The sequence below is a fragment of the Bidens hawaiensis genome, unplaced genomic scaffold (assembly GCF_021521415.1).
Source record: "Bidens hawaiensis isolate Kalapana, Puna unplaced genomic scaffold, B.hawaiensis_p1.1 tig00021322_1, whole genome shotgun sequence".
NCBI classification, from domain to species: domain Eukaryota; kingdom Viridiplantae; phylum Streptophyta; class Magnoliopsida; order Asterales; family Asteraceae; genus Bidens; species Bidens hawaiensis.
In genome coordinates this window covers 352,485-370,528 of record NW_027493293.1, presented here as the reverse complement: position 1 = coordinate 370,528, position 18,044 = coordinate 352,485, and the positions used below count along the sequence as shown (strand labels likewise).

The 18,044-nt window shown below is 39.5% G+C and overlaps 1 protein-coding gene across 1 annotated transcript; it reads left to right on the top strand.

Moving 5' to 3' along the window:
- The first annotated feature begins 13,069 nt into the window (after nt 1-13,069).
- On the top strand, nt 13,070-13,636 carry LOC143563114 (uncharacterized). Its single transcript, XM_077050734.1, has one exon. The coding sequence runs from the start codon at nt 13,070-13,072 to the stop codon at nt 13,634-13,636; it is 567 nt and encodes a 188-aa protein (XP_076906849.1).
- The last annotated feature ends 4,408 nt before the right edge of the window (nt 13,637-18,044 follow it).

Genomic DNA, 18,044 nt, shown 5'->3' with positions numbered 1-18,044 from the left:
ACAAATGAAAGAAAAGAGCACAATTAGTGTACAATATTCTTAAAAGAAGTATGTCACAGTCACTATATCATGTTTGTTGTTTTTTCTTTTTCATTAAAAAATGTTGTAGAAGCCGCCTGGAGGTTAAATTTAGCAATCATTTGGTGTAGGTTGATCTTTCGCTATATCTAAAAACATATTTTCTATTTATAAACCGAAACAATTTCCATTTGCATTAAAATAACTATGTCCTAATCAACTTAAATCTGCTGACGAGTAACAACTAACAAAGAATGACTCAGTCAAACAAAAATATAGCATCCTAGTTAAAAAAAAACTGATGGTGTCATCGGTTTAGCGAATAGACGGTTTGTTAGTGATTTTAGCATTATCAGTGACGTTTTAGTATAGCCGGTTTGATCAAATGATAGATCAGAATTAATATAATTGATATGAGTTAAGAGGTGTGATTGCAACAATGGCTCATTCCAAATAATTCTAATTTCGGGTACTGAGAAGGGGAGAACCTCCTTCCTAGGGGGCGAGCCACTGGCAACCGGCCCAAGTCCTGCCGCCTGATGTCCACATCACTATACTAGGTTATTAAGTTAGGGATGTAAACGAGCCGAGCCGAATCGAGACCAAGCCCGACTCGTTTCGAGTTCTTTTTCTAAAGCTCGAGTTCGGTTCTTGAGTTGTTTTTTCAAACTCGGGCTTGAATCGTTTATTATTAATTTATATAGGTTTTAGTTATTTTTTAATATAGTTTGAGAAGCGTCTTAAACTAGTCTGAAATTGGCTCGAGCTCATGTAGTACCTTGCTAGTTGTAACTTTCTTGTCGTCAAACATCTTATTCCTTATCTTCCAAATACACTACAACGAGACGAGACAAATAGTTTATTTGAAACTTACTTTAGCATGTCTGAATAGGTTATTTGTTTCCTTATCTTATTTGAGTATAATAGGTTCATTTTCAGAATTGATAACTTAATAATTGTAGTCAAAGAAGATGTAATCAGATTAAGATCTCATGATCCGATTATCAAGATCAAGACTGTATACTTTACACATACACACATGTTTGTTTGCATATGCCAATTGACTGAAAAAGAAATCAAATATTTAGGAGAATGATTGGCATGATTACCGCAGTTATTAATATAAAAATCCCATAAAAGAAAGTATTATATTTATACAGTATGAAAGTGCAAAATGACATGAGGGAATCACACGTTGACAAGGAAATGAAAATGACCAATTGGATTAAAATATCAATTAAAACTTCATCAATTACGTTTCTTATTAACTAAGCATAACAACGACCACTGACTTGATCAAGTCATTGATTTGAATATTTAGGTGTTATCTAAGGATGATGCAAATGATAATCACACGTACATTATCAGTCTACATGTATATCAAGCCACTGATTTCTACCTTGTTTCCAATTTACATCTCTAACCAACTCTTATCACTAGCAGCATAACTTGTTATTCAATTATCTTCATAAAAATAAAAAAATGAAATAATTAGAAAAAATGGCCCCGAAATATAGCAACAAAATAGTCGCAAATAGAGCACCGCAGTCAGTCAGAAATCGATCAATAGGACCATTTCCTTCCGTCTTAAAGGAACATCGTGTGATGGTAAGATGTCTTCGCTCTATCCTAGTGGTGGTGAGTTTAAATCCTACAAGTTACAGTCATGGATGATTTATACGAGTATTTAGAAGTAGATTAGTTTGCCGTTAAGAAAAAAGATTGTTTGTTACTTTGTTTACAGCTACAAAACAAAACGATACAAAAATGTAGAAAATGATTGGATTGTACACCTATGTCACACGTCAATGTACATTCTTTTAAGTAATTACGCCATTATATCATTTTGGTATATGATTTAGAAAGCCGTCTGAAAGTTAAATTTAGCGATCATTAGGTGTAGGTGGCAATCTAATTTAACTATCTCAATTCTCAAGCAAAACATATTTTCAATTATATTATTAATAGTACTAATTAACTTCTTTAAAAAGGTATTATCTTCCTATACTACGTCATATGAATAGAAACAATTTATATTTGTAGTAGAAGTATTATACTTCCAAATTATCTACCGTTAACGAATCAAAAAATTCTTTGATCTATTATATATTTATACAAGTACAATATAATTATTAAAAACGAAAGCTAATCAAATTATATGTTCTAGTAATTAAGAAGATTAATACAATTAATCCTATCTAACTATTTGAGTTGAGATTTCTTAAATTCATCAAACAATCCAAAGGAAGAAACAATTTCAAATCCTTAAATTTCTAGATCACTCCTCGGTTGATTCACCTCAACTTCTTTGCACTTGCATGGCAGTTGTAACTAATGTTAATTTGCAGCAAAAGCTGTACAATAATAAGGTTAATTTCTTGTTTAATTATCGACAAACAATAAAACAAAACATGTTGCTAGAAGTTGCAGTTGGTTGCTTTAGGTTTTAGAAATTGATCAAATGTTCCCCAAAAGTATGCATGGAATCCGGGTTTATCGATCAAGACAGTTTTCGACAACAATTTAGTATTAATTTAGACGTGTTAAAAGCTTTGAATAGGACGCCTGGTTTTGAGGCCATAATTTCTTTGAAATGAAAAGGAAGTAGCAACAAAAGCCATGAAGAAGACAAATTGCTACGAAAATTTCATTAATTAATTATTCTATCTTTGTTACTGCAGCCCATAATTATTATATTACTAGTTTTTATCCCCGTATTACGGAGGTTGTTTTATATTGTTTGTTCTAATATTTATTTATTTTTTTAATTTATATTTTTTTTATTGTATGAAAGCTAATAATAGACTTTGGTTTGATAATAAATCGTTTCACAAATAAATGAGATGTTATAACCTGGTTTAAAAGTTATATGGTTTTGATGAGACCCAAGACCCGTTTATTTTTTTTACTATGAAATTGGTTTTTAAATTATAAATAATAATTATGAAAGTTAATAATATACTTATGGTTTAATGAGACTCAAGACCCGTTTATTTTTTATACTATCAAATTGATTTTTTAATTTAAATAATATATATATATATATATATATCCTTTTTAACATTAATAAGATATTATTTTTTATTATATCCTATTTTATAGGATTTTTACATAAATAATTTAGTGAGAATAATTTTTAATTTAATTAGATGTTATAACCCGTTTAAGGAATATCTGGGTTTGGTAAGACCCATACCCATGAATTCGGGTTAAATGCATGAGAAGCCTCCATTTAAAAATCAAGCAAATCTGACGACTCCAAAGAAAGGGAGAGCGACCACATCGCGACACGTAGGATTTTTATGTCTTCGTTTATATTTATTATAGATTATAATCGTGTGTTTACGTTGGGTTATCTATTTTAAGAATTAAGTTGTTAATTATGCTTTCCGTTTTGGAGTAACGAAAACGTAAGTGATGCTTTTATAATTTTATCCATAGTTAGTTAACGTTAGGTTATGGTTTTTATAAGGTTGAGTTTTTTTTGGTTATTCTAATAAGTTATTGTCAAGCAACCAATGTTTATGAGCGATTTGAAGAACAATTTTTTATCATTCTCGTTTCGGTTCTAATTAATCTTTCTCTTCGAGAAATTTTATTGTCAAGACCGAGCTTCATTTAGGACCATTTTTGTTGGTAAAATCAGGATCTTCATATCGAAAAGAAAAATCTGTAATTTGCCTCCCTGGTTTATATCATTGCGCGATGGGTTAACCCCTGAAAAAGAATTTGCGCATAATGGACCACCGGATTTCTCGGGCGGGTTTTTTTGACTCCTACCGATAGTTGACCTTCCTTTGACCTGTTAAAAATTGTTGAAATGACCCATTTACCCCTATATCTTCATATTCATCATCTAACCCAGAAATTTACCTCAAGAACCTTATTTTTTAAATTTGGGGCTTTCTCAAATCTTGTCCAAAATCAACAATTCAAATTTCAAATCTTGTTCTAGAGTTACACTATAGCATATTTGTGATACATACAAGAATTTAGAAAAAGAAAATTATAAATTCGTTCTTGGTGTTCTTGGCATCTTCTCTCACACACAGTGCGTGTGTGTTCTTGGTGTTTTAACCTAATATCGGGAAAAACATAAACGAATGAGATCTGTGGTCTAAATTGGCAACTGGATGGATGAATATTTAGGATTTATTATTATTATTAGTTTTAAATATCAATTAGTTTTAAAACATACACATGGTTTCTAATTATAGTTTATGCATCTCAAGACTCGGTCTCCTGTATTCTCTATATCCATGTTTTGTTTGACCTTTTTGAGTCTACAGTTTAACTTGACATTTGGAGAAAACTATTTTGTCTTGTTTTAATGATAATCTTTCGTTGATTTAATTTTGTGAAGTTGAATCTATTAATTATCACTAAAACCTCAATCAAACAATAATTTTAAAATATCAATTAGTTTTAAAACATACAGAGTGGGATGGTGGTGGACGGACGGAGGAGTGGGATGGTGGTGGACGGACGGAGAGAATGGAGCTTTCATCGCCACCATCGTCGCCGCCGTCGTGAAACCTAACACCGGCGCTGCTTCATCGGATTCATCAACATCGCCGTGAAACCTAACATCGCCGTCGCGACATCGGATTCATCAACACCGTCGAAACCTAACATCGCCGCCGTCACGCCGTCGTGAAACCTAACATCGCTTCATCGGATTCATAAACACCGTCATGAAACATAAGATCTCCGTCGTCGTGATGGGGGTGGAGGTGCGACGGGGGATGATGATGTGCAGCTTGATGATGATTATTATTATTATTAAGAGCCAAATGATGATGATGACTATTACTGCTTTAAATCTTAAACAAGGCTCGAATAATGATGATGATTATTAATGGCATAAACAACTGATATATTCCAGACACATTATTATTATTATTATTATTATTATTATTATTATTATTGTTATTATTATTATTATTAAGAGATGATTACCAAAATGCCCTTGGCATCCGTCAGTCAACTGACGGTCAACTGACCGTAGGAGTCAGAAGAACCCGCCGGAGAAACATAGGAGCCCAAAGTTCGCAAAAATTTTTTCAGGGGTTAACCCATCGCGCGACGATATAAACCAGGGAGACAAAATGCAGATTTCTCTATCGAAAATGAATACACAAAAAGACTACCAATGTTTCATGTTACAGACTAAATTAGATGATTACATTTTGACTTTATATAATCGAGATCTTAGGACACCTACAACCACAAACATTCACAACCTGTCATATCAACTCCACACATCTATATCATATTCCAAACTTTATTTAAAAACACCAATTTTATGTGTGTGTGTGAGAGGGGGGGGGGGGGGCGTCCACTGCTTGTTTACATAAGCAAACCTCACATAAACAAACTTGCTCCACAATTGTGGAGTCAGAATTTGGGTAATTTGTCCTCTTGGTTCCACATAATCCAGAAGACTAATTAATGAAATCGTTGTACATGCTCTAATTATATAATCGTATATGTATAAAGTTCTGGATGATTAAATTAAAACCAACTTTATAAATCTTTTCATGAATATATTTGAGAAAATAAGTCGGAACGTATTGTTTTTAAGTTTCCATGCTTAAAGAAACAAAGAAATTGATAAGAATTCGACACTAAAAATATGAATAAATTTGACTAAATCTTGATCCTAATATTCAGTAATTATTTAATTATTATTTTTATATTTTATAAGCACGTCTTCTTTTATTATATCCATTCGTTTTTCAACGTGATTTTTTTATTATAAGTTTGATTATAATTTTTTCATGCGTTTGTATTTTTAAATTAAAGAGAAAAACATGTTAGGTGTCAATCCGTGAACAACCATTATTGTTTTTTTGACTTTAATTTAATCTTATTCCTGCCTTAAAAAATTGGATTTAATTATGCAATGCAAACTAGTTCAACAGTTTGATGCTGATTGCGTTTGGTTATGTCATCATGAACATTCCGTTAGTTCGATAAAGTTTTAACCAAACAAACAAGAACAATGTCATGTTCGGTTTGCTAACATACAAGCGTCATTAATTTTAAACTAGAGCCTAAGCCTCCTCACTAAAGCGTTACACCATCAAGCATTCTAGTGTAAGCCAAGAACTAACCTATAGTGTAGGATATAGACAGTCTAGGGTGTCAACAAATTAAAAGACTGAAGGAGAATATATATACTTGCTAAATGTTTTTTATAAGTAACAAAAGTAACCATATTGTAACACTTTGAACTTAAATAATTCATAGAAACTTTATAAGTTGTTCTTGCATTTTAATCCGTATTTATTTTACATTTTTAACAATCAACACGTGTTTATTTCTTTTGCATTTGATACTTTTAAGTTTATTATGTCTGAGATTGTGGAGTTACTTACCTGAGTTCAACGGGGTATGGATAATAAATTAGTAATGTTATGACTTATGATTACAAGATCAATCATTAATGTAGTTTATAAAATACTTGGTTTTGAAAAATCCAAAATAGCTAGTGGCTCAGCTTGTTACCCGTGATCAATCTTTATACAAATGACTTGATATAAATTTACTACTAGATTTTGTGTGAGCTATTAATTACTAAACAATTAGGGTTTACTAAACTCTAATTAAAATATTCACCATCTTCCTGTTTTTAAACAATGTTTCTTGAAAAGCTCTTAGGAGGGTTTAATGTCACGAGGCTAGTCTACCCAGTGGTGCTTCATACGAGCTTAAGCCCTGGAATATCGAGTGTGAGGGATTTGAATCACGACTAGAGGTGGCAATAAGAGTGGGTTGGTTTGGATTTTGGGTGATGTGTCAGAATGGGTATGGGTCAGGATGGATCTTGGATTTTTAAAATAGAGGGTTAGGATGGATATAGGTCAAAATGGATAAAACTAACCCATCTTGACCCAAGTGAAGGTTGACATACAAAGGGTTTTAAAACCCCCTCAAAAAAATATTCAAAAAGAATATTAAAAAAATAATAACTCAAAATATAAATAAAAAACGCAAAATGTAAAATAACTAAAGTGTGTTCCCCATCCTCCTCGTTCATTGAAAAAAAAACTTTTTGTTCCGGTTCAATTTCGAGTTATTTGGGGTTTTTTTTTCGGTTCGGTTCGATTTTTTTTTTCATTTCTGTTGGTTTCGGTATCTGCTCGGTTTCGATTTCTCGTTTTTTCGGTTTCAGTGTTGTTTTGTTTTAGTCAGTTTTTTCGGTTTCATTTCATTTTTTTGTTTCGTTTCGATTAATTTGTTTTATTTTGGTAGGCTACGTTTCAGTTTTTTTGTTTCGTTTTGGTAAACATTCTGATTGCCTTTCGCTTTTTTTTTTTCGTTTTTTTCAGTTTTTCGGTTTAATATCGGTTTTTTTGTATCGTTTTGGTCGTTTTTCTATTTCGGTTTAGTTTCGTTTCAGTTTTTTTGTTTCGTTTGTCAGTTCGGTGTTTTTAATTCGTTTTGATGCGGTTTTTATATTGCATTTAGTTTTTTTATGTTTCCTTTTAGTTAGTTTTTCAGTTTCAATTCGGTTTTTTTGTTTCGTTTCGGTCGTTTTTCTATTTCGATTCAGTTTCGTTTCGGTTTGTTTGTTTCGCTTTGGTCGGTTCAGTGTTTTTGTTTTGTTTTGGTCAGGTTTTAGTTGCATTCCCTTTTTTTTGTTTCGTTTTGGTCGTTTTTCAATTTCGGTTCGTTTCGTTTTGGTTTTTTTGTTTTGTTTCAGTCGATTAGGTGTTTTTGTTTTGTTTTGGTCGGTTCGGTGTTTTTGTTTTGTTTTGGTCCGCTTTTCAGTTGCATTTTGCCTTTTTTTTTGTTTCGTTTTGGTTAACTTTTCGGTTTCATAACGGTTTTTTTGTTTCGTTTTGGTCGGTTTTCTATTTCGATTCAGTTTTGTTTTGGTTTAGTCGATTCAGTGTTTTTGTTTAGTTTTGGTTAGCTTTTCGGTTGCATTTCGCTTTTTTTGTTTCGATTTTGTCAGTTTTTCGGTTTCATTTCGTTTTTTTTGTTTTGGTCGTTTTTCTATTTCGGTTCAGTTTCATATTAGTTTCGTTTTAGTCAGTTCAGGGTTTTTGTTTCGTTTTGATTGTTTTTTGGGTTTCGGATGAGTTTTGTTTCGCACATGATAGTTTGGGTATTTTGAAATAGATAAATTTTGGAAAACTTGGATATTTTGTTTTGACCCATTTTAACCTATAAATGAAACTCACTTGTATATTTTCAACCCATCCTGACCCACTTGTAGAATTTTTATGATCCATCCTAACTCATTTTACTTTTAAAGTTTATCCATCTTAACCCAAAACAACCCATTTGGGTTGGGTTTGCCACCCTTAATCACGACCAAAGGCGAAGGTTAGTTAGGGACGGGGGTGGCCCCGGGCCACCCTGTTTTTTTTGTGTGGTAGTGTAAATTTATCCATTTCGACCGAAATTTTTTATACGTAGTGTAAATTTAGTTGTTTTCGGCCGAAAATTTGAGCCCCCCCGCCCCAATCGTTTATGAAATTTTGTATACATTTGAGTCCGGCCCCCTTGGTGTCTTTAACTAGCTTCGCTACTGGTCACGACATCAAATAGAAGAAACCTTTAAGTGAACCTAAGGTAAAACTTCTGGCCACCTTACCAAAAGTGGTGATGGCATCATTACATTACCTTTTTTTTAAATAAAGAAAACGTAATTTGTTTTTATTCATTACATATTGCTAGTAATTTACCAGTTATTAGAGCATTCACATCTCATCCCCTATAATTATGTGTGGAGAGTTTGTAAATTATGGGGTGGGGTTGTGAGTGAATGAGTGATTGTGAGTGTAAATTATAGGGTGGAGAGAGAAATGTAGTGATTTTTTGTATATTTGGGGAAACATTTGGGGAACATTGTTTGCCCCTATTTATTTTTTAATATTTGTTTGATTGGATGTGAGTAGAGGAGAGAGAAAACTGTAATGATAAAGGTATAAAAAATATTATTTAATTGAAAGGAGAGAGGAATGTAGTGTTTTTTAGTGTAATTATAGAGATTGGGATAGGGAATGGGATGTGAATGCTCTTATATCCTAAAACAAGATCCAAAGCAGAAACGTTTGGATCATCCTAAAAGTTTTCTTATTTGCTCCTTGTAGAGGTAGGGTATGAAACCCACCATTTGGCTAAGTATGAGACTAATTGCATCCGCCGGGCGGAACACTAGGCGCCAGGAAGCCACTAACGCAAGGCGTAGTGCATGGCACGAAGAGTGGAGTCCAATATAGCTTTTCCTGACACCTCGGGAATGGTAATGCAAAGGTCCCACCAGCATGGGACAAAAAGATGGTAACCCACATAGGGATAAACACCAAACCAATGGGGATTGGACAACACATAAAGGATGGTACGAACAGTACAATCAAATCCTTGTCAAATAGCCATGATACCCACCAACTTCCACCAACCACCACGACCGCACGAGTGAGGAATATTATTGGTGGAGAACCTGACAACGTGGTTGGTCACACTCTCTCTCCTCCGACTATAAATACCAGTAAACCTCTAAATGGTAAAGGATATACTCACTCTCACTATCACTATCAAATTATACCCTCTCGTATAATCAAATACTGATTCTCACGCCGGAGGGTGGTTACGAGAGAATCCCCCCCCTCCTCGTAACGAGCTCACGGTGTTCTATTTTGCAGGATACACTTGTCTGCGCCATGAAGGTTTTACAACCCATCGTGTAGAATACGTAACCATTACCCTCGGACTAACGTGTTAGACCTTGAGGGGTGGATTTGTGTTTCTTCATTGGCGCCATCCGTGCATATAGCTAGAACAGTAACTCACTCCGTTCTTGGCTTAGATGAGTGGCAAGACTACACCGAAGGAGGTTGGTCAAAAAACCAACCTCGAAGGAAACATCGAAAACCTAGACGTAGAAAATACGGACGGAGGTCTCCTTAACGCCTCCACCGTTCACCCTACAATGACAGATAAAAAGCAAGCAAAAGCGCGTTCAAAAACAGCTATGCCGCCAGACATCATGGCATGGCTCGAGGCTGAGCAACAAAAGTTGAGAGACAAAGTACAAGAAAAAATGAAGTCCGTTGTAAAACCTAGATCACTGTTTGATACAGATTCTAGTAGCAACGAGGAAGAAGAATCTGAAGAAAACTCAACACCGGCTCGGGCGAAAACACCAGTCGCCAAAACGTCTCCTGCTAAGCAGAACAGCAAAGCAGGAGAGAAATCTCAGAGGTCGAACCAAAAGGCAGACTCACGCCTAGACGACCCTGACTATGAAGAAAGCTTGAAAGGACCAGAGGCCAGAAAATTAGTAAAGTACCACCCAGAAGCGGCGGTAGAATTTTCCAAACCATACCGGCCAACAACATCGGCGGGAAAATCAAAGTTCGTGGCAAGAATAGCCGAAGCTGAACTACCAGAAAATCCCAAAATCCCGCCAACGGTGGGTCAATATGATGGTATCTCAGATCCAGATGATCACTTACAAACCTTCACTGCGGCGGGGTTAGTATCAGGATGGATCATGCCGTTATGGTGCCATATCTTCACGCTAACCCTAGTAGGAGCCGATAGAGCATGGTTCGAAAGATTACCGGATAATCAAATCACAAGCTGGGAAGACCTATCGAAAAAGTTCACTCAACAGTTTAGCCAGCAACGGCGACATATCAGTGACCCAGCATATATTCTGAACGTCATCAGAAAAGATAATGAAACGCTTGAAGACTTCATCACTAGATTCAACCAAGAAGGCCTGAACATCGGTGGCGTAAGCGAAGAACTTCTGCGGGAAGCCTTTCTCCAAAACGTAAAATGCGACGACCTCATACGGAACCTTACGGGTAGAGATGGCATGTCGCAGAGATGGGACGATGTTATGACCGTGGCAAGAGATACGTGCGAATGGAAAAAAGTTCGGGAAAAGAACTGGCGAAGAACGATGCCAGGAACGACATTAATAGGGCCCGCCAGGGCAAAAGAATGTCCTCCGTATGGTCAAGGTTGAACAGCGAAAGAGAGTCCACATTCGATCCATCCAAAGCAAGACAAAAAGGTCAATCAAGTACGCCCCAAACGAACGGATCTAGATGGACCCCGCTGACAAGAAGCCCAGCCCATATAATGTACAACGAAGGGATCCAACTGAAGAAGCCGACACCAGTTAAACACCAGGCACAGACATGAAAAGTTATTGCGACTTTCATGAGCAACATGGCCACACGACAAATCAGTGTATCAACTTGAAGGAGGCGATCAAAGAATGTGTCAAAAATGGCAAACTGGATCACCTTGTGAGAAACATACGAGGGAAGTACAGACGCCCACCTCCAAAAGATGGCGGAAGACCAGAAAAGAAGATCAAAGACCTACACGCTAACATGATCTCGAGCAACGTTCAGAACAAGAAAAGGAGGACAGAAGGGGCGCCATGGAAGGAAGAACAAGTTATCTTTCCAAGAGTCAGAGGAGGGGCGAACAAAAGGGCACCTTTAGTAATTACTGCCGTTTTTGGAAATTACAGAACGCCGCGTTTCTTTATCGACACAGGGGCAACGTCCAATATCATGTACCGCCAGTGTTTCAACCTGGTAGACGAAGGAGACAAACGCCGGTTAACAACAGTTAACGCCCCAATCACGGGATTCAACCAGAGTATCGCATACCCTCTAGGACAACTGACATTCCCAGTCGAGCTAAGCGATGGGCTCCACTCCCGAACAGAAGAGGTGGATTTCCTAGTAATGGAAACTTCTCACCCACAATACGATATAATCTTGGGAAGAGAAGCCATTGGGGACTTCAATGCCACCCCGTCAACAGCACATGGGATAGTCGGAGTACCAAACCCCGACCGGGATAGCGATGATCCACGCCAACAAAGAATGCAACATGGCGGAAAGAAAAGCATCAAAAGTGCAAAAAACGAACAAGATCAAAGAAGCGGAAAAGTGGGTGCTCAACAAGAGATTCCCAGAGCAAAGCATAACCATTGGCCCAAACATCTCAGAAGAAGCACGCGCAGCGCTCAAAACCTTATTACTCAAAAACATCGATGTCTTTGCCTGGACGCCAGCAGATATGAGGGGATTCCCAAGAATCAAGGCGGAACATGAGTTAAAAGTTAGCCCAAATTTCGTCCCGGTCGTACAAAAGCAAAGAAAGATGGGGCCAGAACAGGCAAAAGCCTGTGATGAGCAGGTCCAGCAACTGATCGATGCAGGTATAATAAGAGTAATTCAGTACCAAACTTGGGTAGCGAACCCGGTAATGGTACCCAAAGCGAATGGCTAATGGCGCATGTGTATCGATTTCAAGGACCTGAATAAGGCGTGCCCGAAAGATTGCTACCCTTTGCCAGAAATCGACCTTAAAGTTGACGCACTGGTACCCTTTCAGTTCAAGTGCTTTTTAGATGCCTACAAGAGGTACCATCAAATCCACATGGCGACAAAAGACCAAGACAAAACAGCGTTAAGAACAAACAGTGGAACATATTGTTACAAAATGATGCCATTTGGCCTCAAGAATGCCGGGTCTACGTACCAAAGGTTGATGGACAAAGAGTTTAAACATCAAACTGGGAGGAATTTGGAAGTTTACATGGACGATCTCGTCATTAAAAGCAAGAAAGAAGAAACCATGTTAAAAGATATAGAGGAAACCTTCAACACTCTAAGGTCAATAAGCATGAAGCTCAACCCAGGGAAATGTTCCTTCGGCATGGAAGAGGGAAAATTCCTAGGAGTAATCGTGACGAGTGCAAACACTCAATGGCCGGTTAGTTGCATTGAATAGGTTTTTGTGTAGTCATGCTGAAAAGTCATTCCCGTTCGTCTCAACCTTGAGAAATTGCCTTAAGAAGTCTCAGTTCCGATGGACGGAAGAAGCGGAAAAAGCATTCCAAGAAATCAAGTCACGCCTGGAAGTGCTGCCAACACTCACAGCGCCCAAAGCTGGAGAACCATTAGTAGTATACTTAGCAGCATCAGAAAAAACAGTCAGCGCAGTCTTAATGGTGGAAAGGAATGGCATTCAAACGCCCATTTATTACATAAGTCGAACTATGGCAGATGCAGAAACCAGATACTCCACCTTGGAAAAGTTAGTCTTATCCTTGGTCCAGACAGCGCGACGTTTAAGAAGATACTTCCAAGGCCACCCAATACATGTTCTCACCAACTTTCGATTGCAAAATGTACTGAGCAACCCAGAATTGTCTGGGAGGCTCGCTAAATGGGCGATAGAATTGGGAGAATATGCCATCGAGTTCAAACCAAGGCCAACAATAAAAGGCCAGGTTTTGGCTGATTTCATCGTAGAAATCCCTCAAGAAAAAGAAGAAGAATGTAAAAAAGAAATCGAAGCCCCCGTGGATCAAAAGCAAGACAAAGTCTGGAAGATGTTCACAGACGGAGCCTCCAACGACGAAGGCGCGGGAGCAGGCCTAAAAATAACCAACCCAGAAGGGCAACATTTTACGTACGCATTACGCCTAGAATTCAAAAGCACAAACAATGAGGCGGAGTACGAAGCATTGTTAGCAGGGTTGAAAATCGCTAAAAAACTTGGGGCCCGCCATTTGGAAGCACATGTGGATTCCATGTTAGTGGCAAACCAAATTGAAGGATAATACGACGCGAAGGACAACAAGATGGCGTCATACCTGGCGCAAGCTAAGGCGCTAATGGCAACTATCGCCACATGCAAGGTGAAACACATCAATAGAAGCGAGAACAAACAAGCTGGCGCCCTAAGCAAACTCGCATCCGTTGGATTTGAACACCTTGCAAAAGATGTCCGCATCGAAGTCCTGACAACACCTTCAATAGTGAACAGAGAAATTCTCGTCTGCTCAGAAACAGAAAACAGTTGGATGACACCAATCATCAACTACCTCGCGATAGGTATCTTGCCAGATTAGAAAGAAGATGCGCGGAAGATCCGCCATAAAGCGTTGAATTACACAATCCAAGGAGATATCCTGTATAGGCGATCATACTTGGGTCCACTTCTCAGATGCGTAGACCCACAAGACGCAAATTATCTGCTCAGAGAAATCCATGAAGGAATATGTGGCATACACGCAGGTCCGAGAATGGTGGTGGCAAAAATCATGAACACGGGATACTATTGGCCAGGCATGCATGTTGACGCCGAGAAAGAATTGAGAAAATGCAGTGCTTGTCAACGCCATGCACCAAACACCCTGCGTCCGAAAAACGCCATGATACCGGTAAGAGCTTCTTGGCCATTTCAGAAATGGGCAATTGATATAACTGGAACATTTCCAGAGGCGCCAGGCCGCGTGAAATTTTTTATCGTAGCGATCGATTACTTCACAAAGTGGGTCGAAGCAAAGCCGGTGGCAACAATCAACGCAACGAGCATCAAGAAGTTTATCTGGGAGTTTATAATTTGTCGGTTTGGATTACCCATGAGCTTAGTCAGTGACAACGGAACACAATTCGCTGACCAACATACCCAAAAATGGTTGAAAGAGCTCAATGTCATGCAGACATTCACTTCTGTTGCTCATCCACAAGGGAATGGCGAAGTAGAACGCGCCAACAGAACAATCGTTGGCGGAATCAAGAAAAGATTAGCAAACCACAAATCCGGATTGGTAGATTAGCTACATCACGTACTATGGGCCATAAGAACACACAAAAAAACAAGCAACGCGGAAACGCCGTTCAGCCTAACTTATGGTACCGAAGCAATGATCCCCGCCGAAGTTGGCGTCCCATCGCCAAGAATCACAATACCGAAAGACAACGACGCAGAAAGGAAGTTAGACCTAATGCTTCTTGAAGAGCGTCGAGAGTTGGCGGCAATAAGAGAACAAAATTACAAACGCCAACTACAAAAGTATTACAACGCTAAAGTGAAAATATGTGAGTTCAACATCGGAGATTATATCCTTCGCAACAACGAGGCATCAAGAGCACAACCGCAAGGCAAGCTAGCACCATCTTGGGAAGGCCCACACCAGATCAAGGAAGTATTGGGAAAATGCGCCTACACTTTGATGCACCTTGATGGCTCAACGATTCCTAGAACATGGAACGCAGCACAATTACGAAGATGTTATATGTAAATCGATTCCAATTGTAAAAACAGGTCAAGGGTCAAATATGAATGGAAATGATACTCCGCATTTCACAAAACAAACCTTCTCATTTATAAGCAAAAATTTACAAGCGAGCGCTTACGCCCACACACAAAAAAAAGGAGAAATACAGAAAAAGAACATAAAAGAAAAAGCCTAATCTACATCGTTGACACTCCTTCCAGAGTCAGCGACAGAAATATCCTCTTGATCACCAGCAGGAGCGGTGGAAGGACCAGCCTGCGAAGGCTCAAGCAAATTCCTCAACAGCTGCACGCCATTCTCTTCCTTGGCATACTGAGCAACTTCAGAAAGAATAGAAAACATGAGGGAATCATAGTCCGTCTCAGCAGCAGCATACTCCTTTTCCACGTCAATGGCGTGAAGGGCATATGCCTCAAGTGGAAGGTTGTTGCGCAAATGCGCAATACCATCATGAAAACCAGCCTTATGACCAAGCTGTTGAGAAGCATTGACAAGGGCTCCAACGCAGCGCGTTAAATCATTATCACTAATGATGCGTTGAGCAACCTAAACAAAGGAAAACATCATCAGAGTAAATAAAAAAAAATATAATAATAAGGGGGAAGAGCAACGAAAGAAGATAATACCTTGAAAATAGCATGCTTCAGCAACCAATCGCGGTCGGCAGTGGTGGCAGCAAGCTCAGAGGTCAAAACCTTAATGGCCTCCTCATTAGAAGCTAGCGTATCAGCCAACTTACCAGCATCCGCCTTCCTCACCGCGGCTTCCGTCTCCAACTCTTCAATACGCTTGCGAAAGTCAGCGTTTTCACTCTCGAGTCGAGCGGAAGCCTCCTTGGCAGCAACAGCGCGGCTGCGTGCGTCCGCAAGATCAGCGTTTGACTTCTTGCACGCAGCCTCAAACTCCTTATAGCGGGCAGCGCGGTCGCGGGCAGACTCTGCCAGGTCTGCCTCAGCCTTAGCCAATTTCGCTTCAACATCGCTTAAAGCTTGGCGATGATCAGCCGATTCTTTACCCGCTTTCCAGGCGCCGGCCTCGGCGTCTTTCACCAACTGCTCCATCTCTCTCATTCGAACACCGGCATCGATTTTGTCCTCATGAAGGGCAAGGTTTTCGCGCAGCAACTCCGCAAAACAAGAGAAGGTCTGGAATTGGTGAAAAGTAGCATCAGAGTACAAAGTGCCTCGGGGATGGATCTTACGAGCAATGCGCTCACCGGGAGGAACGACATACTCCAAAAACTCGGAACAGGTAGCGGGATCCTTAAAATTGGCCCTACAATTAACCTTCCAGCGGGGGCGGAAAACTTGGCTCGCCTCCATGGAGTCGTAGGGGTCCATATCCACATCCAGTACACCCCCACTCAAATATCCGCTGAACCCGCCGCTGCTACTGCCTGGGATTTCGAAAAATTTACCCTTCACCGTCGCACCAAGGAGAAAAGGAAGCAACGGCACAACCTCATCACCATCAAGAATTAAAGTCTTATCCGGTGAGGATTGTCTTGATTTCAAAAAATCAGCGACAGAGAGACCCGCTGATTCAAGACTAACCTTAGGCGATTCGTCCACAATCGCCTTCATTGGTTGCACAGACGACGCCGGCAGCGAGACAACTGGAATTGACCCAGTTGAAGCACGAACAGTCGTCACAATGGTCTCGGCCTCAGACGGGCCAACCACACCCGCCATCATTGGCAAACTCAGTATCTGTACAGTTGGCCCAGCCTCCGACAAGCTGCCAACACCTGTCATCATCGGCAAACTGGCAAAAAGAGACGCCAGAGAAGATGTAACGTCAAAAGTTGCAGGAGAAACAGTCGATGAAGAAATCGCCATCAAACCTGAAATAAACAAATGATTTCAGAGAAGGTCTAAGTTTGATCAAAAGAAAGAGTAGAAAAACATGTAGCTGACGATTTAACAAAACCACGCTTGACAAAACCGCCAAGATGAGGTTTCTTGATGACGCGGAAGACTTCTTCATCATCTTCATTAATCATAGGTGTGGGACCCAAATGGCATGGAACAGTGAACGCCCCACCCGCTGAGGAGGAAGAGGAAGAAGATGGACCGGTAGATACGAAACTCGTATCCACAACGGTTCCAGAAGCTGCAGCTGCAGAAAACACATCAGTCGCCACCAAAATGGGAGTGGCAACCGATGTGGTTAGCGCAGACACAGCAACCACAGGCTGTGAATCTGTCGGCGAGGAGAAGCCAACAGAAACCTGGGCGGAGGTGGTTGGGGAAGACGCCACGCTGGCACTCACACTGAGTGCTTCAAGCAATGAAACCGACGACAACACCGGAACCCCAAAGGGAACGACAGAGACCTCGACGACATCGTCATCATCATCCACGACGTCTCTTGCGGCGGCGTCTATCGGAAACGTAACCGTCTCCCCACCACTGCGTTGTGCGCCCCTACCACTGCACTTAGGAAGGCGCACAACGTTAGATCGTCTACCTGAAAAGGAGAATGAACCGTTAGTAAAATAAACAAAGCAAACGGTGGAAACAGTTAAAGAACTTACCACTCTGAAGGGTAACAGAACTAGGAGGTGGCAGCGGCCGCGAGGCAGGTGATCGCCCCATAGGAAGAGGAAACACAAAGTTTCGAGCGGTCCGAGTAAGGATCGGCTCTTCACGGGGACCTAACTCCCTTCGCCCCAGCATCTTAACGCCCTTAGCTGCAGGATGTAGGAGGAGCATGCGGTCATCCACCTCTGAAGAAAAACAAGTTACGATATCAAACAAAAATAAAAATTATATAATAACAATAATAATAAATACTAACCTTGACCGCCATTAAGAATGACCGGTACGAAAGCCGCATCATCCCATATACGACTCAAGTCGAATAACATCAATGCGCGCTCCGAATAATGACGGAGTGGAGACTGGCTAGCCTGCAAAGTGGTGAACCAGTCTGAACCGGAATA